At 54.8% G+C, this 24,250-nt stretch overlaps 1 protein-coding gene across 1 annotated transcript in view; it reads right to left on the reverse strand.

The window, feature by feature from the left end:
- Nucleotides 1-2,795: 2,795 nt before the first annotated feature.
- Nucleotides 2,796-24,250, reverse strand: part of LOC139244114 (nuclear receptor coactivator 1-like) — a 73,361-nt gene continuing 51,906 nt past the window's right edge. Inside the window, exons 14-20 of the mRNA XM_070870985.1 lie at nucleotides 15,637-15,805; nucleotides 14,439-14,741; nucleotides 11,360-11,455; nucleotides 10,017-10,383; nucleotides 6,675-6,849; nucleotides 3,839-4,016; nucleotides 2,796-3,740 (exon numbers count right to left, since the gene is read on the reverse strand). Coding sequence (XP_070727086.1) covers nucleotides 3,573-3,740; nucleotides 3,839-4,016; nucleotides 6,675-6,849; nucleotides 10,017-10,383; nucleotides 11,360-11,455; nucleotides 14,439-14,741; nucleotides 15,637-15,805 — 1,456 coding nt within the window. The 3' untranslated portion in view covers nucleotides 2,796-3,572. The remainder of the gene's footprint in view (nucleotides 3,741-3,838; nucleotides 4,017-6,674; nucleotides 6,850-10,016; nucleotides 10,384-11,359; nucleotides 11,456-14,438; nucleotides 14,742-15,636; nucleotides 15,806-24,250) is intronic.

A 24,250-nucleotide genomic window follows, 5' to 3' on the forward strand; every position in this document is an offset into this window, starting at 1 on the left:
GCGGGGAGGGGGACCCTCGGCGAGCGGGGACTCGGGGCGAGCGGGGACTCGGGGCGAGCGGGGACTCGGGGCGAGCGGGGACTCGGGGACAGCGGGGACTCGGGGACAGCGGGGACTCGGGGACAGCGGGGACTCGGGGACAGCGGGGACTCGGGGCGAGCGGGGAGGGGGACCCTCGGCGAGCGGGGACTCGGGGTGAGCGGGGAGGGGGACCCTCGGCGAGCGGGGACTCGGGGCGAGCGGGGACTCGGGGACAGCGGGGACCCGGGGCGAGCGGGGAGGGGGACCCTCGGCGAGCGGGGACTCGGGGCGAGCGGGGAGGGGGACCCTCGGCGAGCGGGGACCCGGGGCGAGCGGGGACTCGGGGGGAGCGGGGAGGGGGACCCTCGGCGAGCGGGGACTCGGGGCGAGCGGGGACTCGGGGGGAGATGGGACCCGGGACTCGGGGGGAGATGGGACTCGGGGCGAGCGGGGACTCGGGGCGAGCGGGGACTCGGGGCGAGCGGGGACTCGGGGGGAGATGGGACTCGGGGACAGCGGGGACTCGGGGCGAGCGGGGACTCGGGGGGAGCTGGGACTCGGGGGGAGGGGGACCCGGGACTCGGGGCAGCAGAGTTCTGGATGAGTGCAGGTTTATGGAGCATGTTGGAATGGTCTAGTGTAGAGCTAACAAAGGCACGGATGGGGGTCCCAGCAGCGGATGAGCGGAGGCAGGACTGGAGTCAGGCGATGTTACGGAGGAGGAAGGAGGTGAGTCTTGGTGAAGGTGATGAGAAGGGGTCGGAAGCTTATCTTGGGAACATAAACCCAAGGTTACAAATGGCGTGGTTCAGCCTCAGTCAGTTGCGAGGGAGGGGGATGTGGTTCAGTGTGGGGTCATCCACTTTGAACCCAAGAAAGGAAGATGAGAGTCATTTGTAACTGGGGAGAAGCTGGGAACTGGGGAAATGGCCAAGTCCAGAAATCACTCAAAGCTGGTGGGCAGGTACAACAATAATTCAACTGGCTGCTGGAATGTTGGCCTTTATCTGGGGGGCTGGAATACAAAGGGTAGAATTTGTTTGTTATATAAAGCTCTGCTCAGACCCGTATCCGGACACTGCGTTCAGTCTGGGCCCCCCGCAGAGGATATATCGGCCTCGGAGCAGCGCAGAGACACCACATCGATACCGGGGCTGAAAGGATTAAATGAGGACAGACAGCACAGACTGGGCCTGTGTTCGAGTGTAGAGGGTTAAGGGGTGATCAGATGGAGGAGGTTGAAATGTTAACAGGATTGGATTTGATCGTGCTAACCTCTCCCCATTTCCTCGAGAGAGAGAGAGAGAGAGAGAGAGAATGTATAAATGGACATTTTTCAGCAAAAGACTCACACACACACTGAACAGCCAGACTCAGACTTTTATTCACAGCTTGTAATTAAGTGTTGGATAAACTGTTAGAGTACAAGAGAAGCAAATGTTAGTTAAACTCCTCTGGCTGCTGTTTATTCAGAGGATTCACTTTAAATACAGCAAAAAACATATTCATAAACTCTCATTATTTGAAGACATTGCCTGCGCAGTCAGATTTCCTGCACCATTTATATGTAAAAAATTAAATCCATTTTACCCGCAAACAATCCCGGTTCTCCATTCTCTGTACACTGAGCGAAACGTCTTATTAAATCATCTAGAACTAATTAAAAGGTCCGAGACCAGGGAGACTCCCACCTCAGGAATCTTGCAGGAGAAATACACATTACAACTGAAAGATCCAATCAGACCGGGTTACTGCAATGACCATCGCCCTGCACAGCCAATCAGACCGGGTTACTGCAATGACCATCGCCCTGCACAGCCAATCAGACCGGGTTACTGCAATGACCATCGCCCTGCACAGCCAATCAGACCGGGTTACTGCAATGACCATCGCCCTGCACAGCCAATCAGACCGGGTTACTGCAATGACCATCGCCCTGCACAGCCAATCAGACCGGGTTACTGCAATGACCATCGCCCTGCACAGCCAATCAGACCGGGTTACTGCAATGACCATCGCCCAGCACAGCCAATCAGACCGGGTTACTGCAATGACCAATGCCCTGCACAGCCAATCAGACTGGGTTACTGCAATGACCATCGCCCTGCACAGCCAATCAGACCGGGTTACTGCAATGACCATCATCCAGCACGGCCAATCAGACCGGGTTACTGTGATTAACATGCTGTCTGATCGGACTTAAAGTCATTCCCGGGATGTGGGTGTCACTGACAAGGCCGGCATTTATTGCCCATCCCTAATTGCCCCTGGAGGTGGTGGTGAGCCCCCTTCTTGAACCGCTGCAGTCCGTGTGATGAAGGTGCTCCCACAGTGCTGTTAGGGAGGGAGTTCCAGGATTGTGACCCAGCGACGATGAAGGAACGGCCGATATATTTCCCAGTCGGGATGGTGTGTGACTGGGAGGTGCTGGTGCTGATCACCGGACGGACTGGGGTGGGGGCGGGTGTCTGGACAGAGAGGGTGCCCAGTTGGTGGAGCTCATGGTGTTTGCTGACCTCGATCACAAGTCTCTCTCCCGGCTCAGCAAGTTTATCGATTTACCAAGTCAGGTGACAACGGAACGTGCCGCCCCCCCCACCACTTCTCTTACACCACCCCCACCCCCCAGGGCACCCTGCTCCCCTAGGGTGCTGCTCCACTCATGGGCACCACCCACTCCCTGGGCATCATTCCCTCAAAGGGCACTAATCCACCCAACCTCGCATTCACACTCCCTGAGCACTACCCCCCTCCCACCTCCCCCGGCCCCCCAACACAGGGCAGTCCTGCTCACCTGAAACATCACCCCACCCACCAACGGGTGTCGGCCCCACCCACAGAGCCGCACTTGTGACAGTGTCTCTCCGCAGGCAGCTCAGCGCACTGACTGTCCCAGGACCATCAATAGAACCGAGAGCTTCCAGAACGGAGAAACATTCGGAACAAGAGCGCAACATCCCAGAAATATTTAGACAAAAATAATCTACTTTGGACTGTCGAATCTTAAATACAATGCCGTGTTTAACATAGCGTTCTCAGTGCCTGTCAGACCAAGAACTCTTCTCTACAAATACTTCACATCCTCAGCCACGAATTATTGCTTCCATTGTGTCCTCGATTTTCCTGTCTCACCCCTGAATGATAGAAAGCTGGGACTATATTACAGAGAGGGAGGGGTGTGGGTTAGCTTGGAGTAAACTGCAGCCAGGGACAATGTTGAGTGCTTGGCTGTATGCTGACGTGGATTTTGTTTCTGTAAGTGTTGCGTTGCGGGTCTGTCCCACGCGCACAGTCTGTCGCGATCCTCTCGCCTCACGCCTGCCTTATGCTACACTGCTCTCACCTTCACCCTGCTGGCCTGTAGCTGCTCCTCCTCCAGCCCAGAGTTCCCGAGCTAATGGCGAGGGCTCCTGTACAGGTCTGACACCGTCCGTACCCCAACAAGAGGCAGAGAGGAAATATGGAGCAGTTTTCAATAGTCGTCTGTCACTACTGCAGAACCTGTTTACTGTCTGAATCAGTGCAGTTTGTTCATTCTTCCCCAACACCACTCACTCTGTCAGCAGTTGTTGAAGGAGGCTCTTCTGCTGGGCCTGTGGAGTCTGCGCACTGGCCAGGCTCTTGTGGGACCCCAAAGGGCTCGGCTGGTTCAAGTAATTGTCTCCACCGACCACATTCACTGTACACTGGACGTCAGCAAACACCTGGACCTGTTGTACCTGTTGGGGGAGGGAGAGCATGAGTCAACGCCTGGACACTGAGCAACAGAGCCCGGACAGGACTGTCCAACCCCCAGGGCCCTCACTCAGCCACTTACCTGCTCCGGGCACATTGAACTGATTGAAGGCAGCGGCAGGGTCCCCACGTGCATCTGTCCTGATACCTGGCTCAGGTTACTGCCGGAGCCAGGCCTGCTGTCCATCGACACCGTGATACTCATCTTATTGTACATCCCCACACTGCCTGTCTGCTGCTGTCCAGTCCGTGAGAACACACTGCAATCCAAGAGCATTGGGTCACACACACAGTGTCAGGGACAGGGGGGGGGGAGCAGGGGGGGGGGGGGGGACAGGAGCGGGGAGGGGGGGGACACGAGCAGGGAGGGGGGGGGGGGGACAGGAGCGGGGAGGGGGGGGGGACAGGAGCGGGGAGGGGGGGGACACGAGCAGGGAGGGGGGGGGGGGGGGACAGGGAGGAGCGGGGGATGGGGAGTTTGGGACAGGGACGAGCGGGGGATGGGGAGTTCGGGACACGGACGAGCGGGGGAGGGGGAGTTTGGGACAGGGACGAGCGGGGGATGGGGAGTTCGGGACACGGAGGAGCGGGGGATGGGGAGTTTGGGACACGGACGAGCGGGGGATGGGGAGTTCGGGACACGGAGGAGCGGGGGATGGGGAGTTCGGGACACGGAGGAGCGGGGGATGGGGAGTTTGGGACACGGACGAGCGGGGGATGGGGAGTTTGGGACAGGGATGAGCGGGGGATGGGGAGTTTTGGACACGGACGAGCGGGGGATGGGGAGTTTGGGACACGGACGAGCGGGGGATGGGGAGTTCGGGACAGGGACGAGCGGGGGATGGGGAGTTTGGGACACGGACGAGCGGGGGATGGGGAGTTTGGGACAGGGACGAGCGGGGGATGGGGAGTTTGGGACAGGGATGATCGGGGGATGGAGAGTTCGGGACACGGACGAGCGGGGGATGGGGAGTTTGGGACAGGGACGAGCGGGGGATGGGGAGTTTGGGACAGGGATGATCGGGGGATGGGGAGTTTGGGACAGGGACGAGCGGGGGATGGGGAGTTCGGGACAGGGACGAGCGGGGGATGGGGAGTTTTGGACACGGACGAGCGGGGGATGGGGAGTTCGGGACAGGGATGAGCGGGGGATGGGGAGTTTGGGACAGGGAGGAGCGGGGGATGGGGAGTTTGGGACAGGGACGAGCGGGGGATGGGGAGTTTTGGACACGGACGAGCGGGGGATGGGGAGTTCGGGACAGGGACGAGCGGGGGATGGGGAGTTTTGGACACGGACGAGCGGGGGATGGGGAGTTCGGGACAGGGACGAGCGGGGGATGGGGAGTTCGGGACAGGGATGAGCGGGGGATGGGGAGTTCGGGACACGGACGAGCGGGGGATGGGGAGTTTGGGACACGGACGAGCGGGGGATGGGGAGTTTGGGACAGGGATGAGCGGGGGATGGGGAGTTTTGGACACGGACGAGCGGGGGATGGGGAGTTTGGGACACGGACGAGCGGGGGATGGGGAGTTCGGGACAGGGACGAGCGGGGGATGGGGAGTTTGGGACACGGACGAGCGGGGGATGGGGAGTTTGGGACAGGGATGAGCGGGGGATGGAGAGTTCGGGACACGGACGAGCGGGGGATGGGGAGTTTGGGACAGGGACGAGCGGGGGATGGGGAGTTTGGGACAGGGATGATCGGGGGATGGGGAGTTTGGGACAGGGACGAGCGGGGGATGGGGAGTTCGGGACAGGGACGAGCGGGGGATGGGGAGTTTTGGACACGGACGAGCGGGGGATGGGGAGTTCGGGACAGGGATGAGCGGGGGATGGGGAGTTTGGGACAGGGAGGAGCGGGGGATGGGGAGTTTGGGACAGGGACGAGCGGGGGATGGGGAGTTTTGGACACGGACGAGCGGGGGATGGGGAGTTCGGGACAGGGACGAGCGGGGGATGGGGAGTTTTGGACACGGACGAGCGGGGGATGGGGAGTTCGGGACAGGGACGAGCGGGGGATGGGGAGTTCGGGACAGGGATGAGCGGGGGATGGGGAGTTCGGGACACGGACGAGCGGGGGATGGGGAGTTTGGGACACGGACGAGCGGGGGATGGGGAGTTTTGGACACGGACGAGCGGGGGATGGGGAGTTCGGGACAGGGACGAGCGGGGGATGGGGAGTTCGGGACAGGGATGAGCGGGGGATGGGGAGTTCGGGACACGGACGAGCGGGGGATGGGGAGTTTGGGACAGGGACGAGCGGGGGATGGGGAGTTTGGGACAGGGATGATCGGGGGATGGGGAGTTTGGGACAGGGATGAGCGGGGGATGGAGAGTTCGGGACACGGACGAGCGGGGGATGGGGAGTTTGGGACAGGGACGAGCGGGGGATGGGGAGTTTGGGACACGGACGAGCGGGGGATGGGGAGTTTGGGACAGGGATGAGCGGGGGATGGGGAGTTCGGGACACGGACGAGCGGGGGATGGAGAGTTCGGGACAGGGATGAGCGGGGGATGGGGAGTTCGGGACAGGGATGAGCGGGGGATGGGGAGTTCGGGACAGGGATGAGCGGGGGATGGGGAGTTCGGGACAGGGACGAGCGGGGGATGGGGAGTTTGGGACAGGGATGAGCGGGGGATGGGGAGTTTGGGACAGGGATGAGCGGGGGATGGGGAGTTTGGGACAGGGATGAGCGGGGGATGGGGAGTTTGGGACAGGGACGAGCGGGGGATGGGGAGTTTGGGACACGGATGAGCGGGGGATGGGGAGTTTGGGACAGGGATGAGCGGGGGATGGGGAGTTTGGGACAGGGATGAGCGGGGGATGGGGAGTTTGGGACACGGACGAGCGGGGGATGGGGAGTTTGGGACAGGGATGAGCGGGGGATGGGGAGTTCGGGACAGGGATGAGCGGTACCTGCTGTTTCCCGAGGGCTCTCGCTGCCACACCTTCCCTTCAGGTGTCTGGAATGCCGCTGTTGTCGGAACTTTTTGCAGCATGGGACTGTGGGCTCGCTGGATGAGCGGAGACAGCGATGGGCTGCTGGGGCTGGGAGCCGAAGCAATGGACGTGTCTCCCTGTTGGGACAACGCTGGAGAAGAATCGGTAAAGAATTGGTACGGGTTAGAAATTGTCAGAGTAAAAGCAACACTTAGAAACAATAATCAGGACAAAATTAAGTCACTTGGATAGGGGTGGATTAATGAAGGAAAGCCAGCACGGATTGGTTAAGGCAAATCATATTTAACCAAGTTGAGAGTTTTTTGATGAGGTAACAGAGAGGGTTGATGAGGACAATGTGGTCGACGTGGTGGACATGGAATTCCAAAAGGCGTTTGATAAAGTGCCACATAATCGGCTTGCAGCAAAGTAGAAGCCCTAAAAGGGACAGGGGCAGTATGGATAGGGGATTGTCTCAGTGACAGGAAACAGAGAGTAGTGGGGAACAGTTGTTTCTGGGACTGGGGGAAGGTATACAGTGGTGTTCCCCAGGGGTCGGGACTGGGACCACTGCTTTTCCTGATATATATTAATGACCTGGTTGTGGGTGTACAGGGCACAATTTCAAAATTTACAGATGACACAAAACTTGGAAGTATAGTGAACAGTGAGGAGGATAGTGATAGACTTCAGGAAGACAGACAGGCTGGTGGGATGGGCGGGCACGGGGCAGATGGAATTTAACGCATAAAAGTGCAAAGTGAAATCTTGTTCGAATGAATGAGGAGAGGAAATATAAATTAAAGGATACAATCCTAAAGCAGGTGCAGGAACAGAGAGACCTGGGGGTATGTGCCCACAAATCACTGAAGGTGGCAGGGCAAGTTGAGAAATGATTCTTTACCCAGAGAGTGGTGAGAATGTGGAACTCTCTGCCACAGGGAGGGGTTGAGGCGAATAGTATCGATGTATTTAAGGGGAGGCTGGACAGGCGTATGGGGGAGAAGGGAACAGAGGGTTATGGTGATGGGGAGAAGGGAAGAGAGGGTTATGGTGATGGGGAGAAGGGAAGAGAGGGTTATGGTGATGGGGAGAAGGGAAGAGAGGGTTATGGTGATGGGGAGAAGGGAAGAGAGGGTTATGGTGATGGGGGAGAAGGGAAGAGAGGGTTATGGTGATGGGGGAGAAGGGAACCGAGGGTTATGGTGATGGGGAGAAGGGAATAGAGGGTTATGGTGATGGGGAGAAGGGAATAGAGGGTTATGGTGATGGGGGAGAAGGGAACCGAGGGTTATGGTGATGGGGAGAAGGGAACAGAGGGTTATGGTGATGGGGGAGAAGGGAACCGAGGGTTATGGTGATGGGGGAGAAGGGAACCGAGGGTTATGGTGATGGGGGAGAAGGGAACCGAGGGTTATGGTGATGGGGGAGAAGGGAACCGAGGGTTATGGTGATGGGGAGAAGGGAACAGAGGGTTATGGTGATGGGGAGAAGGGAAGAGAGGGTTATGGTGATGGGGGAGAAGGGAAGAGAGGGTTATGGTGATGGGGGAGAAGGGAACAGAGGGTTATGGTGATGGGGGAGAAGGGAAGAGAGGGTTATGGTGATGGGGGAGAAGGGAAGAGAGGGTTACGCTGATAGAGTTAGATGAGGAAAGACAGGTGGAGGCTGGAGTGGAGTATGGACTGGTTGGGCCCAATAGCCTATTTCTGTGCCGTATATACGATGGAATCTATGTAAGCAGTTAAAAAAGCTTATGTGATCCTGGGCTTCATAAATAAGAGGCATCGAGTACAAAAACAAGGAAGTTATGATGGACCTGTATAAAACACTGGTTCAGCCTCAACTGGAGTATTGTGTCCAATTCTGGGCACCACACTTTAGGAAGGATGTGAAGGCCTGAGAGAGGGTGCAGAAAAGATTTACGAGAATGGTTCCAGGGATGAGGGACTTCAGTGACGGGGACAAACTGGAGAAGCTGGGGTTGTTCTCCTTGGAACAGAGAAGGTTGAGAGATTTGATCGAGGTGTTCAAAATCATGAGGGGTCTGGACAGAGTAGATCGAGAGAAACTGTTCCCATTGGTGGAGGGGTCAGGAACCAGAGGACACAGATTTCAGGTGATTGGTAGAAGAACCAAAGGCGACATGAGGGAAAACGTTTTTACACAGCGAGTGGTTAGGATCGGGAATGCACGGCCTGAGAGAGTGGTGGAGGCAGACTCAATCAGTGCTTTCACAAGGGAATTGGATAAAAATTGCAGGGTTACGGGGAAAGGGTGGGAGAAGGGAGTGGGACTGGCTAAGGTGCTCTTGCAGAGAGCCGGCACAGGCTCGACGGGCCGAATGGCCTCCTTCTGTGCTGTAACTGTTCTGTGATTCTGAACACATCTCTCAGTAACCACCAGAGCAGGAACCCTGGCTGATTTCCCCTCTCTCTAACCCAGGGGTCAGTGGGCAGTGATCAGGGGCAGGAACCCTGGCTGATTTCCCCTCTCTCTAACCCAGGGGTCACAGGGCAGTGATCAGGAGCAGGAACCCTGGCTGATTTCCTCTCTCTCTAACCCAGGGGTCACAGGGCAGTGATCAGGAGCAGGAACCCTGGCTGATTTCCCCTCTCTCTAACCCAGGGGTCACTGGTCAGTGATCAGGGGCAGGAACCCTGGCTGATTTCCCCTCTCTCTAACCCAGGGGTCACAGGGCAGTGATCAGGAGCAGGAACCCTGGCTGATTTCCTCTCTCTCTAACCCAGGGGTCACTGGTCAGTGATCAGGAGCAGGAACCCTGGCTGATTTCCCCTCTCTCTAACCCAGGGGTCACTGGGCAGTGATCAGGGGCAGGAACCCTGGCTGATTTCCTCTCTCTCTAACCCAGGGGTCACTGGGCAGTGATCAGGAGCAGGAACCCTGGCTGATTTCCCCTCTCTCTAACCCAGAGGTCACTGGGCAGTGATCAGGGGCAGGAACCCTGGCTGATTTCCCCTCTCCCTCTAACCCAGGGGTCACAGGGCAGTGATCAGGAGCAGGAACCCTGGCTGATTTCCTCTCTCTCTAACCCAGGGGTCACTGGGCAGTGATCAGGAGCAGGAACCCTGGCTGATTTCCCCTTTCTAACCCTTGGCCCGTTCCCCCTCCTCCTTCCCCCACCCCCCGCCCCCCCCCCTCCGTCCCCTCTCCTCCTCCCCCCCCCCCGTCCCCTCTCCTCCTTCCCCCCCCCCGCCCCCCCCCCTCGTCCCCCCTCCTCCTTCCCCCCCTCCCCCCCCTCGTCCCCCCTCCTCCTCCCCCCCCCTCCCCCCCTCCCCCGAGGCTGCGGTGTCCTACCCGAGGTGGGGTACTGGAAGATATTGTGCTGGATCTGGGGGATGGGTGTGGCCCTGGGCGGAGGCCCGGTGTTAGCCAACAGCCCTGTGGCCACGTTCCCTGTCGATCCATGGAGAGAGCTGTGAGAGCTGGGCTGTGGCTCACTGCTGAAGGGGCTGCTTGGTGCGGGCGGGTTCCCTGGGGTGGTGCTGTAGCTGGCTGGGTAGGGGACCTGTGGAGGAGGGCTGCGAGTCAGGCAGGGTCCAGGGCTCGTTGGGACGTGCTGCGTCATCAGCAAGGCTCGCTGCTGTATCATCTGTCGCTGGCGGTGCTGCTGGCTGATGTATTCCCGCTGTCGCTGGGCAACCATCTGAGCATTGAGGGGGCCCTGGGGAGAGAGCGGACAAACGGTAAGAGTCTGACACAATACAGCTCACATACCTGCTCCAAACCCCACCACATCATCACTGCACCTATTGTGTGCACCCGGGGGGCGCGGGACCCAGAGGCATTTCCATGTGGTCATATGTAGCTGGGGGGGACCCCAAGTTATGTGACTTTTTAAAAATTTGTTCCTGGGATGTGCCCATCCCTAATTGCCCCTGGAGGTGGTGGTGAGCTCCTTCTTGAACCGCTGCAGTCCGTGTGGTGAAGGTGCTCCCACAGTGCTGTTAGGGAGGGAGTTCCAGGATTGTGACCCAGCGACGATGAAGGAACGGCCGATATATTTCCCAGTCAGGATGGTGTGTGACTGGTAGGGGAACGTGGAGGTGGTGGTGTTCCCATGGACCTGCTGCCCTTGTCCTTCTAGGTGGTAGAGGTCGCGGGTTTGGGAGGTGCTGTTGAAGAAGCCTTGGCGAGTTGCTGCAGTGCATCTTGTAGATGGTGCACACTGAAGCCAGGGGGCGCCGGTGGTGGAGGGAGTGAGTGTTGAAGGTGGTGGAGGGAGTGAGTGTTGGAGGTGATGGAGGGAGTGAGTGTTGGAGGTGATGGAGGGAGTGAGTGTTGGAGGTGGTGGAGGGAGTGAGTGTTGGAGGTGGTGGAGGGAGTGAGTGTTGGAGGTGTTGGAGGGAGTGAGTGTTGGAGGTGGGGGATGGGGGGCCAACATCTCAGGAATGAATAAATAAAAGAGATGGCCCTCGGTTCCCCCAGTGCTGCTCCTGGCATGTTTTTCTGCGTGGTGCACTGAGCCAGCGTCATGTACCTGAGCGGACCCCATGGTATCTGTAAGCGTTGGGTACCTATATGGTGCAGTCCATGGGATCTGAGAGGGTGTCACAGCCTACTGCGGGTGCACCATGACATCTGCAAGCGCGCTGGTACATGCCTGGAACCCCACGGGATCACACAGTGTGCTTACGTACCTGGGCAGGGATTTGCTGCATCCCAGAACGCACACCCATCCCCATCGGAACCGCTCCTCCCAACTGACCCATCGCAGCCTGTCGATTCTGGAGCATCTGTAGAGACAGCAGTGTGAGCGGGGCAACAACTGGAGCAGGGTCACAACTCACACTGTGAGCGGGGCAACAACTGGAGCAGGGTCACAACTCACACTGTGAGCGGGGCAACAACTGGAGCAGGGTCACAACTCACACTGTGAGCGGGGCAACAACTGGAGCAGGGTCACAACTCACACTGTGAGCGGGGCAACAACTGGAGCAGGGTCACAACTCACACTGTGAGCGGGGCAACAACTGGAGCAGGGTCACAACTCACACTGTGAGCGGGGCAACAACTGGAGCAGGGTCACAACTCACACTGTGAGCGGGGCAACAACTGGAGCAGGGTCACAACTCACACTGTGAGCGGGGCAACAACTGGAGCAGGGTCACAACTCACACTGTGAGCGGGGCAACAACTGGAGCAGGGTCACAACTCACACTGTGAGCGGGGCAACAACTGGAGCAGGGTCACAACTCACACTGTGAGCAGGGCAACAACTGGAGCAGGGTCACAACTCACACTGTGAGCGGGGCAACAACTGGAGCAGTGTCACAACTCACACTGTGAGCGGGGCAACAACTGGAGCAGGGTCACAACTCACACTGTGAGCGGGGCAACAACTGGAGCAGTGTCACAACTCACACTGTGAGCGGGGCAACAACTGGAGCAGGGTCACAACTCACACTGTGAGCGGGGCAACAACTGGAGCAGTGTCACAACTCACACTGTGAGCAGGGCAACAACTGGAGCAGTGTCACAACTCACACTGTGAGCGGGGCAACAACTGGAGCAGTCTCACAACTCACACTGTGAGCGGGGCAACAACTGGAGCAGGGTCACAACTCACACTGTGAGCGGGGCAACAACTGGAGCAGTCTCACAACTCACACTGTGAGCGGGGCAACAACTGGAGCAGGGTCACAACTCACACTGTGAGCAGGGCAACAACTGGAGCAGGGTCACAACTCACACTGTGAGCAGGGCAACAACTGGAGCAGTGTCACAACTCACACTGTGAGCGGGGCAACAACTGGAGCAGTCTCACAACTCACACTGTGAGCGGGGCAACAACTGGAGCAGTGTCACAACTCACACTGTGAGCGGGGCAACAACTGGAGCAGGGTCACAACTCACACTGTGAGCGGGGCAACAACTGGAGCAGTCTCACAACTCACACTGTGAGCGGGGCAACAACTGGAGCAGGGTCACAACTCACACTGTGAGCGGGGCAACAACTGGAGCAGTGTCACAACTCACACTGTGAGCGGGGCAACAACTGGAGCAGTCTCACAACTCACACTGTGAGCGGGGCAACAACTGGAGCAGTCTCACAACTCACACTGTGAGCGGGGCAACAACTGGAGCAGTCTCACAACTCACACTGTGAGCGGGGCAACAACTGGAGCAGTCTCACAACTCACACTGTGAGCGGGGCAACAACTGGAGCAGGGTCACAACTCACACTGTGAGCAGGGCAACAACTGGAGCAGGGTCACAACTCACACTGTAAGCGGGGCAACAACTGGAGCAGGGTCACAACTCACACTGTGAGCGGGGCAACAACTGGAGCAGTCTCACAACTCACACTGTGAGCGGGGCAACAACTGGAGCAGGGTCACAACTCACACTGTGAGCGGGGCAACAACTGGAGCAGTCTCACAACTCACACTGTGAGCGGGGCAACAACTGGAGCAGGGTCACAACTCACACTGTAAGCGGGGCAACAACTGGAGCAGGGTCACAACTCACACTGTAAGCGGGGCAACAACTGGAGCAGTGTCACAACTCACACTGTGAGCGGGGCAACAACTGGAGCAGGGTCACAACTCACACTGTGAGCAGGGCAACAACTGGAGCAGTGTCACAACTCACACTGTGAGCGGGGCAACAACTGGAGCAGTGTCACAACTCACACTGTGAGCGGGGCAACAACTGGAGCAGGGTCACAACTCACACTGTGAGCAGGGCAACAACTGGAGCAGTGTCACAACTCACACTGTGAGCGGGGCAACAACTGGAGCAGTCTCACAACTCACACTGTGAGCGGGGCAACAACTGGAGCAGTCTCACAACTCACACTGTGAGCGGGGCAACAACTGGAGCAGTCTCACAACTCACACTGTGAGCGGGGCAACAACTGGAGCAGGGTCACAACTCACACTGTGAGCGGGGCAACAACTGGAGCAGGGTCACAACTCACACTGTGAGCGGGGCAACAACTGGAGCAGGGTCACAACTCACACTGTGAGCAGGGCAACAACTGGAGCAGTGTCACAACTCACACTGTGAGCGGGGCAACAACTGGAGCAGTCTCACAACTCACACTGTGAGCGGGGCAACAACTGGAGCAGTCTCACAACTCACACTGTGAGCGGGGCAACAACTGGAGCAGGGTCACAACTCACACTGTGAGCGGGGCAACAACTGGAGCAGGGTCACAACTCACACTGTGAGCGGCGCAACAACTGGAGCAGGGTCACAACTCACACTGTAAGCGGGGCAACAACTGGAGCAGGGTCACAACTCACACTGTAAGCGGGGCAACAACTGGAGCAGGGTCACAACTCACACTGTGAGCGGGGCAACAAGTGGAGCAGTCTCACAACTCACACTGTGAGCAGGGCAACAACTGGAGCAGGGTCACAACTCACACTGTGAGCGGGGCAACAACTGGAGCAGGGTCACAACTCACACTGTGAGCGGGGCAACAACTGGAGCAGGGTCACAACTCACACTGTGAGCAGGGCAACAACTGGAGCAGTCTCACAACTCACACTGTGAGCGGGGCAACAACTGGAGCAGGGTCACAACTCACACTGTGAGCGGGGCAACAACTGGAGCAGGGTCACAACTCACACTGTGAGCGGGGCAACAACTCCGGGGGGGTCTCCACACGGGGGGTCTCCACACGGGGGGCTCGGGGGGTCTCCACACGGGGGGTCTCCACACGGGGGGGCCGGGGGTCTCCACACGGGGGGGTCGGGGGGTCTCACTGACCTGCTGACCCTGTAGCCGCTGCTGTAGCTGTAGTCGGAGCTGGTTGGTGACAGTGGGTGAGCAGACTGCGGCCTGCCGTGGATGGAGCCCCGTGCTGGTGGGGTAAGCCCCTCGGGGCACTAGTTGGCCGGAGATGGGGCCGAACGTGAGCTGTTGCTGCTGGCCTGGTCCAGAGTACAGCCTGGCAACACCGGAGGCAGGAGCGGCAGGCGGGTAACCCAGCTGATACAAGCCAGACTTCGGCTCAGTCACCAGGTATGGCTGAGGCTGACCACGGTTCTGGAGCCGCTCCAGTTCTCCACTCTGCATCAAATGGAGCAAGAGAGAGGGAATTAAACACAACAGCACAAAGATAAGGTCAGAGACCGACAGACACCCCCAGCTTCCTGCCCGGAGCGCTTTCCATCAACACTCCCAGGGCAGGTACAGCACGGGGTTAGATACAGAGTAAAGCTCCCTCTACACTGTCCCATCAAACACTCCCAGGGCAGGTACACAGTTAGATACAGAGTAAAGCTCCCTCTACACTGTCCCATCAAACACTCCCAGGGTAGGTACAGGGGGTTAGATACAGAGTAAAGCTCCCTCTACACTGTCCCATCAAACACTCCCAGGGCAGGTACAGCACGGGGTTAGATACAGAGTAAAGCTCCCTCTACACTGTCCCATCAAACACTCCTGGGGCAGGTACAGCATGGGGTTAGATACAGAGTAAAGCTCCCTCTACACTGTCCCATCAAACACTCCCAGGGCAGGTACACAGTTAGATACAGAGTAAAGCTCCCTCTACACTGTCCCATCAAACACTCCCAGGGCAGGTACAGCACGGGTTAGATACAGAGTAAAGCTCCCTCTACACTGTCCCATCAAACACTCCCAGGGCAGGTACAGGGGGTTAGATACAGAGTAAAGCTCCCTCTACACTGTCCCATCAAACACTCCCGGGGCAGGTACACAGTAATACTCTGTAGCAGACGTTGATCAGAAGTTGGGCGGTATCCCTCACTACACCCCAGGAACAGTTGCACTGGTCACCCCGCCACGTGTGGGGACAGCCAGTGGGCTACAGATCAGGTGCCTGCGGGGGTATGGTTCGCACTGTCTGCAGAAGACCATCACCACACCATCCTGTGGCACTTGGATGGAGCTCGCAAGCTGAGGAGAGGTTGTGCGCGCTCACTGTTTGCCGCTGACTTGCCTGGATGAGTTTGTCGATGCCCAGGGCCCTGTCGATTTCCACCAGCTCCACCTCGTCTTTGGCACTCAGGAAGGACACGAGCTGCTCAAGGAGTGCCTTCTCATCGTTCCGTGCCTCGCTGCTAGTCGGAGGGCACAACAGCTCATCGAGCTGGGAGCTGAAGCCGGACCTGAGAGAGGAGCAGGGGAGCCAGTTATTGCTGCTCCTTTACACACACACACAGGGACACGCTTCCTGCAGGGGTCCCTGCACAACAGACACACACACACACACACACACACACACACACGGGGACACGCTTCCTGCAGGGGTCCCTGCACAGCAGACACACACACACACACACACACGCTTCCTGCAGGGGTCCCTGGACAGCAGACACACACACACACACACACACACACACACACAGGGACACGCTTCCTGCAGGGGTCCCTGCACAGCAGACACACACACACACACACACACACACGCTTCCTGCAGGGGTCCCTGGACAGCAGACACACACACACACACACACACAGGGACACGCTTCCTGCAGGGGTCCCTGGACAGCAGACACACACACACACACACACACACACACGGGGACACGCTTCCTGCAGGGGTCCCTGCACAACAGACACACACACACACACAGGGACACGCTTCCTGCAGGGGTCCCTGGACAACAGACACACACACACACACACACACACACAGGGACACGCTTCCTGCAGGGGTCCCTGGACAGCAGACACACACACACACACACACACACACAGGGACACGCTTCCTGCAGGGGTCCCTGGACAGCAGACACACACACACACACACACACACACACACGGGGACACGCTTCCTGCAGGGGTCCCTGGACAGCAGACACACACACACACAGGGACACGCTTCCTGCAGGGGTCCCTGGACAACAAACACACACACACACACACACACACAGGGACACGCTTCCTGCAGGGGTCCCTGGACAGAAGACACACACACACACACACACACAGGGACACGCTTCCTGCAGGGGTCCCTGGACAACAAACACACACACACACAGGGACACGCTTCCTGCAGGGGTCCCTGGACAGAAGACACACACACACACACACACACACACACACACAGGGACACGCTTCCTGCAGGGGTCCCTGGACAACAAACACACACACACACAGGGACACGCTTCCTGCAGGGGTCCCTGGACAGCAGACACACACACACACACACACACACACACACAGGGACACGCTTCCTGCAGGGGTCCCTGGACAGCAGACACACACACACACGCACACAGACACACACCTCCAACAGGGGTCCCTGGACAGCAGAGACACACACAAACACACACGGGGACACACCTCCAACAGGGGTCCCTGGACAGGAGACACACACACACACGCAGACAGAGACACACACACACGCAGACAGAGACACACACACACAGACAGAGACACACCACCAGGGGTTCCTGGACAGCAGACAGGAGTAGGAAGCCCAGCTGATTTAGCTCTCCTAACTCCAGCCCCCCCAGCAGCTAGCAGACAGACCAAGGCTCGAGTTCAGGACCATCCTGCTCCGTGTGGCTCCACTATGCCTAACTGACGTACTTGCTAATTATACAAGTCACACTAAATATTCGAGGGATTACATAGGATATATGACACAGGAACAGGCCATTTGGCTCCACTCAAGCCTCCTCCCGTCTTTCCTCATCTAAATCTATCGGCATAACCCTCTATTCCCTTCTCCCCCATATACTTGTCCAGCCTCCCCTTAAATACATCGATACTATTCGCCTCAACCCCTCCCTGTGGCAGTGAGTTCCACATTCTCACCACTCTCTGGGTAAAGAAATTTCTCCTGAATTCCCCATTGGATTTCTGGGTGACGATCTTATATTGATGGCCTCTAGTTATACTCTTCCCCACAAGTGGAAACATTCTCTCTGTATCCACTCGATCAAAACCTTTCATCATTTTAAAGACCTCTATTAGATCACTCCTCAGCCTTTTTTCTGAGAAAAGAGACCCAGCCTGTCCATCCTTTCCTGATATGTATCCCCTCACATTTCTGGTATCATCCTTGTAAATCTTCTCTGCACCCTCTCCAGTGCCTCTATATCCTTTTTATAATATGGTGACCAGAACTGTACGCAGTGCTCCGTGTGGTCTAACCAAGGTTCGATACAGGTTCAGCATAACATCCCTACTTTTCAATTCTACCCCTCCAGAAATAAACCCGAGTGCTGGGTTTGCTTTTTATGACCTCGCTAACCTGTGTCACAATGTTTAGTGATTTGTGTATTTGTATCCGAGATCCCTTTGTTCCTCTATCCCACCCAGACTCCACCCTCCCAGTAATAAGTGACCTCCCTATTCTTCTTACCAATATAATACCTCACATTTATGTGTTGAACATTTGCCAATTCTTTGCCCATTCTGTAAGTTTATTAATGTCCCCCTGTAATGTGTTACAGACCCCTCAGTATTAACTATCCCCCAATTTGGTGTCATCCGCAGATTTAGAAATTGTGTTTTTGATTCCAAAGTCTAATCGTTAATATAAATGGTGACCAACAGCGGTCCCAGCACTGATCCTTGTGGAACACCATTACCCACCTTCTGCCCCTGTGAATAGCTCCCTTTACCCCCACTCTCTGCTTTCTGTCCTGAAGCCAGCTAGCGATCCTTTCTGCGACTTGTCCCCTGACTCTGCATTCTCTGACCTTGTCCATCAGTCTATTATGGGGTACCTTATCGAAGGCCTTTCGAAAATCTAGATAAATGACATCTACTACATTACCCTTGTCTACTCTCTCTGTTACCTTCAAAACATTGCGAATGGAAATTCAAATTGTAATGGAACAGTGAGCTGCCTTTAAAGAGGAGATGGTTCGGGTCCAGTCGAGGTACAGTCCCACGAGGGGAAAGGTCGGGCAACTAAAGTCAGAGCTCCCTGGATGACGAAACAGAGAATATGAAGCAGAAAAAGACAAGTGAAAAAGTAAGAGGGGAGAGAGGGTATGAGAATAGAACGGCAGCTAACATAAAAGGGAATCCAATGGTCTTCTGTAGGCATCTAAATAATGAATTGGTATTGGGGCCAATTAGGGACCCAAAAGGAGACCAGTGCATGGAGACAGAGGGTATGGCTGAGTGAAGTACTCCACGAGCACAGGTATAAAGTCCCGAAACCGCAAACCTCGGCACCGAGGCATTCCAATTTTCGGGCTTTTCCAGATTTCGGAGACAATCCGACGACCGGAATCCGGAACCCCGTTGGGCCTAGTTCGGGTATATTCAGATTTCGGAGACAATCCGACGACCGAAATCACTTTCGTGAATTTCCGGATTTTGGAGCATTACATCCGACGGCAAACTGAAGGCCGGGCTATGTATTTTTGGGAATTCAGCTGAAAAGTCCGGTTTTCTGGAAATATTTCCGGACAATGACTCTTGCAATGTCCAGATTTCGGACGTTCCAGCTGTAGTCTGCACCCATCTTCACCTAGGAAGAGGATGCTGCCATAGACACAGTAAAGGAGGAGGCAGTGAACATAACATAAGAAATAGGAGCAGGAGTCGGCCATATTGCCCTCGAGCCTGCTCCGCCATTTAATACCATCATGGCTGACCTGACCATGGACTCAGCTCCACTTCCCCGCCCGCTCCCCATAACCTTTACTCTTTTATCGTTCAAAATCTGTCTATCTCGGCCTTAAATATATTCAATGACCCAGCTTTCACGGGCAGAGAATTCCTCAGATTTACAACCCTCAGAGAACAAATTCCTCCTCATCTCAGTTTTAAATGGGCGGCCCCTTATTACATAGAAATTTACAGCACAGAAGGAGGCCATTCCGGCCCATCGTGTCCCACCGGCCGACAAAGAGCCACACGGCCCTCGGTCAGCAGCCCTGGAGGTTACATATAAACCTATGAACAATGGCGGAAAGGCAAAGAGCACCCAGCCCAACCAGTCCGTCTCACACAACTGCGACACCCCTTATACTGAAACATTCTACACTCCACCCCAACCGGAGTCATGTGATCTCCTGGGAGAGGCAAAAACCAGATAAAAACCCGGGCCCATTTAGGGAGAAAACAATCTGGGAAAATTCCTCTCCGACCCATCCAGGCGATCGACACTAGTCCAGGAGATCACCCTGGCCGTATTCTATTCCCTGCAGTACTTACCATTATATCTGCACCGTCCAACAAAAGGTCATCCAGTCTAATCCCAATTACCAGCTCTAGGTCTGTAACCCTGCAGGTTACTGCACTTTAAGTGCTCATCCAACCATCTCTTCAAAGTGGTGAGGGTTTCTGCATCCACCACTCTTCCAGACAGTGAGTTCCAGATCCCCACAACCCTCTGTGTAAAGAAGCCCCCCCTCAAATCCCCTCTAAACCTTCCACCAACCACCTTAAAACTATGCCCCCTCATTATAGACCTCGCCACCAATGGAAATAGACCCTTACTATCCACTGTGTCCAGGCCCCTCAATATTTTGTACACCTCGATGAGGTCTCCTCTCAACCTCCTCGGTTCCAATGAGAACAAACCCAGCCTATCCAATCTGTCTTCATAACTAAGATTCTCCATTCCAGGCAGCATCCTAGTAAATCTCCTCTGCACCCTCTCTAGTGCAATCACATCCTTCCTATAATACGGCGACCAGAACTGCACGCAGTACTCCAGCTGTGGCCTAACCAAAGTATTATACAATTTAAGCATAACCTCCCTGCTCTTATATTCTATGCCTCGGCCAATAAAGGCAAGCATTCCGTATGCCTTCTTAACCACCTTATCCACCTGGCCTGCTACTTTCAGGGATCTGTGGACAAGCACTCCAAGGTCCCTTTGTTCAGCTACACTATTAAGTGGCCTACTGCTTAATGTCTATACCCTTTCCTTATTAGCCTTCCCAAAGTGCATCACCTCACACTTCTCTGAATTACATTCCATTTGCCACTGCTCTGCCCACCTGACCAGTAGATTGATATCCTCCTGCAGCCCATGACTTTCCTCTTCATTATCAACCACACAGACAATTTTAGTGTCGTCTGCAAACTTCTTAATCATACTCCCTATATTCAAATCTAGATCATTGATATATACCACAAAAAGCAAGGGACCCAGTACTGAGCCCTGGGGAACCCCACTGGAAACATCCTTCCAGTCACAAAAACATCCATCAACCATTGCCCTTTGCTTCCTACCTCCAAGCCAATTTTGGATCCAACTTGCCACTTTGCCCACTATTCTGAGACTATGTCGCCTAGTCTTAGATTCCCCCATGAGGGGAAACATCCTCGCTGCATCCACTTTGTCGAGCCCCCTCATTATCTTATATATTTTGATAAGATTACCTCTCATTCTTCTGAACTCCAATGAGTACAGGCCCAACCTACTCAATCTATCCTCATAAGTCAACATCCTCATCTCTGGAATCAACCTGGTGAACCTTCTCTAAAACATAGAAAATAGGTGCAGGAGTAGGCCATTCAGCCCTTCGAGCCTGCACCACCATTCAATAAGATCATGGCTGATCATTCCCTCAGTATCCCTTTCCTGCTTTCTCTCCATACCCTTGATCCCTTTGGCCGTAAGGGCCATATCTAACTCCCTCTTGAATATATCCAATGAACTGGCCTCAACAACTCTCTGCGGCAGGGAATTCCACAGGTTAACAACTCTCTGAGTGAAGTTTCTCCTCATCTCAGTCCTAAATGGCTTACCCCTTATCCAATGAACAGCCTCCAATGCAAGTATATCCCTCCTTAAATACAGAGTCCAAAACTGTACGCAGTATTCCAGGTGTGCCCAGAGAGCTGAGGGGGCTGAGTCACTGAATATATTGAAGGCAGAGATAGACAGATTTTTGAGCGATAAGGGAGTAAAGGGTTATGGGGAGCAGGCAGGGAAGTGGAGCTGAGTCCATGATCGTATTAAATGGCGGAGCAGGTTCGAGGGGCCAGGTGGCCTACTCTTGCTCCTTTTTCTTATGTTCTCCTCAACTCACATTCTCACCTAGCTTTGTATCGTCAGCATACATGGACTCAGTGCACTCGGTCCCGGCATGTAAGTCATTGATACAGATTGTGAATAACTGGGGCCCCAGCACTGATCCCTGCGTACCCCACTAGTTACAGCCTGCCAACCCGAAAATGACCCGTTTATTCCTACTCTCTGTTTTCTGTCCATTAACCAATCCTCAATCCATGCTAGTATATTACCCCCAATCCCATGAGCCCTAATTTTGTTCAACAACCTCTTGTGTGGCACCTTATCGAATGCCTTCTGAAAATCCAAATACACCACATCCACTGGTTCCCCCTTATCTATTCTGCTATTTACAACCTCAAAAAACTCTTAACAGATTTGTCAAACATGATTTCCCTTTCATAAATCCGTGTACACTCTGCCCGATCCCATTATTATTTTCTCAGTGCCCTGTTACCACATCCTTAATAATAGATTCGAGCATTTTCCCTACGACTGATGTCAGGCTAACTGGTCTATAGGGGAAGAGTGACCATAATATGGTGGAATTCTGCATTAGGATGGAGAATGAAACAGTTAATTCAGAGACCATGGTCCAGAACTTAAAGAAGGCTAACTTTGAAGGTATGAGGCGTGAATTGGCTGAGATGGATTGGCGAATGATACTTAAGGGGTTGACTGTGGATGGGCAATGGCAGACATTTAGAGACCGCATGGATGAACTACAACAATTGTACATTCCTGTCTGGCATAGAAATAAAAAAGGGAAGGTGGCTCAACCGTGGCTATCAAGGGAAATCAGGGATAGTATTAAAGCCAAGGAAGTGGCATACAAATTGGCCAGAAATAGCAGCGAACCTGGGGACTGGGAGAAATTTAGAACTCAGCAGAGGAGGACAAAGGGTTTGATTAGGGCAGGGAAAATGGAGTATGAGAAGAAGCTTGCAGGGAACATTAAGACGGATTGCAAAAGTTTCTATAGATATGTAAAGAGAAAAAGGTTAGTAAAGACAAATGTAGGTCCCCTGCAGTCAGAATCAGGGGAAGTCATAACGGGGAACAAAGAAATGGCGGACCAATTGAACAAGTACTTTGGTTCGGTATTCACGAAGGAGGACACGAACAACCTTCCGGTTATAAAAGGGGTCGGGGGGTCTAGTAAGGAGGAGGAACTGAGGGAAATCCTTATTAGCCGGGAAATTGTGTTGGGGAAATTGATGGGATTGAAGGCCGATAAATCCCCAGGGCCTGATGGACTGCATCCCAGAGTACTTAAGGAGGTGGCCTTGGAAATAGTGGATGCGTTGACAGTCATTTTCCAACATTCCATTGACTCTGGATCAGTTCCTATGGAATGGAGGGTAGCCAATGTAACCCCACTTTTTAAAAAAGGAGGGAGAGAGAAAACAGGGAATTATAGACCGGTCAGCCTGACATCGGTAGTGGGTAAAATGATGGAATCAATTATTAAGGATGTCATAGCAGTGCATTTGGAAAGAGGTGACATGATAGGTCCAAGTCAGCATGGATTTGTGAAAGGGAAATCATGCTTGACAAATCTTCTGGAATTTTTTGAGGATGTTTCCAGTAGAGTGGACAAGGGAGAACCAGTTGATGTGGTATATTTGGACTTTCAGAAGGCGTTCGACAAGGTCCCACACAAGAGATTGATGTGCAAAGTTAGAGCACATGGGATTGGGGGTAGTGTACTGACATGGATTGAGAACTGGTTGTCAGACAGGAAGCAAAGAGTAGGAGTAAATGGGTACTTTTCAGAATGGCAGGCAGTGACTAGTGGGGTACCGCAAGGTTCTGTGCTGGGGCCCCAGCTGTTTACACTGTACATTAATGATTTAGATGAGGGGATTAAATGTAGTATCTCCAAATTTGCGGATGACACTAAGTTGGGTGGCAGTGTGAGCTGCGAGGAGGATGCTGTGAGGCTGCAGAGCGACTTGGATAGGTTAGGTGAGTGGGCAAATGCATGGCAGATGAAGTATAATGTGGATAAATGTGAGGTTATCCACTTTGGTGGTAAAAACAGAGAGACAGACTATTATCTGAATGGTGACAGATTAGGAAAAGGGGAGGTGCAAAGAGACCTGGGTGTCATGGTACATCAGTCATTGAAGGTTGGCATGCAGGTGCAGCAGGCGGTTAAGAAAGCAAATGGCATGTTGGCCTTCATAGCAAGGGGATTTGAGTACAGGGGCAGGGAGGTGTTGCTACAGTTGTACAGGGCATTGGTGAGGCCACACCTGGAGTATTGTGTACAGTTTTGGTCTCCTAACCTGAGGAAGGACATTCTTGCTATTGAGGGAGTGCAGCGAAGGTTCACCAGACTGATTCCCGGGATGGCGGGACTGACCTATCAAGAAAGACTGGATCAACTGGGCTTGTATTCACTGGAGTTCAGAAGAATGAGAGGGGACCTCATAGAAACATAAAATTCTGACGGGGTTAGACAGGTTAGATGCAGGAAGAATGTTCCCAATGTTGGGGAAGTCCAGAACCAGGGGTCACAGTCTAAGGATAAGGGGTAAGCCATTTAGGACCGAGATGCGGAGGAACTTCTTCACCCAGAGAGTGGTGAACCTGTGGAATTCTCTACCACAGA

This window comes from Pristiophorus japonicus, unplaced genomic scaffold, assembly GCF_044704955.1.
Source record: "Pristiophorus japonicus isolate sPriJap1 unplaced genomic scaffold, sPriJap1.hap1 HAP1_SCAFFOLD_204, whole genome shotgun sequence".
NCBI lineage: Eukaryota > Metazoa > Chordata > Chondrichthyes > Pristiophoridae > Pristiophorus > Pristiophorus japonicus.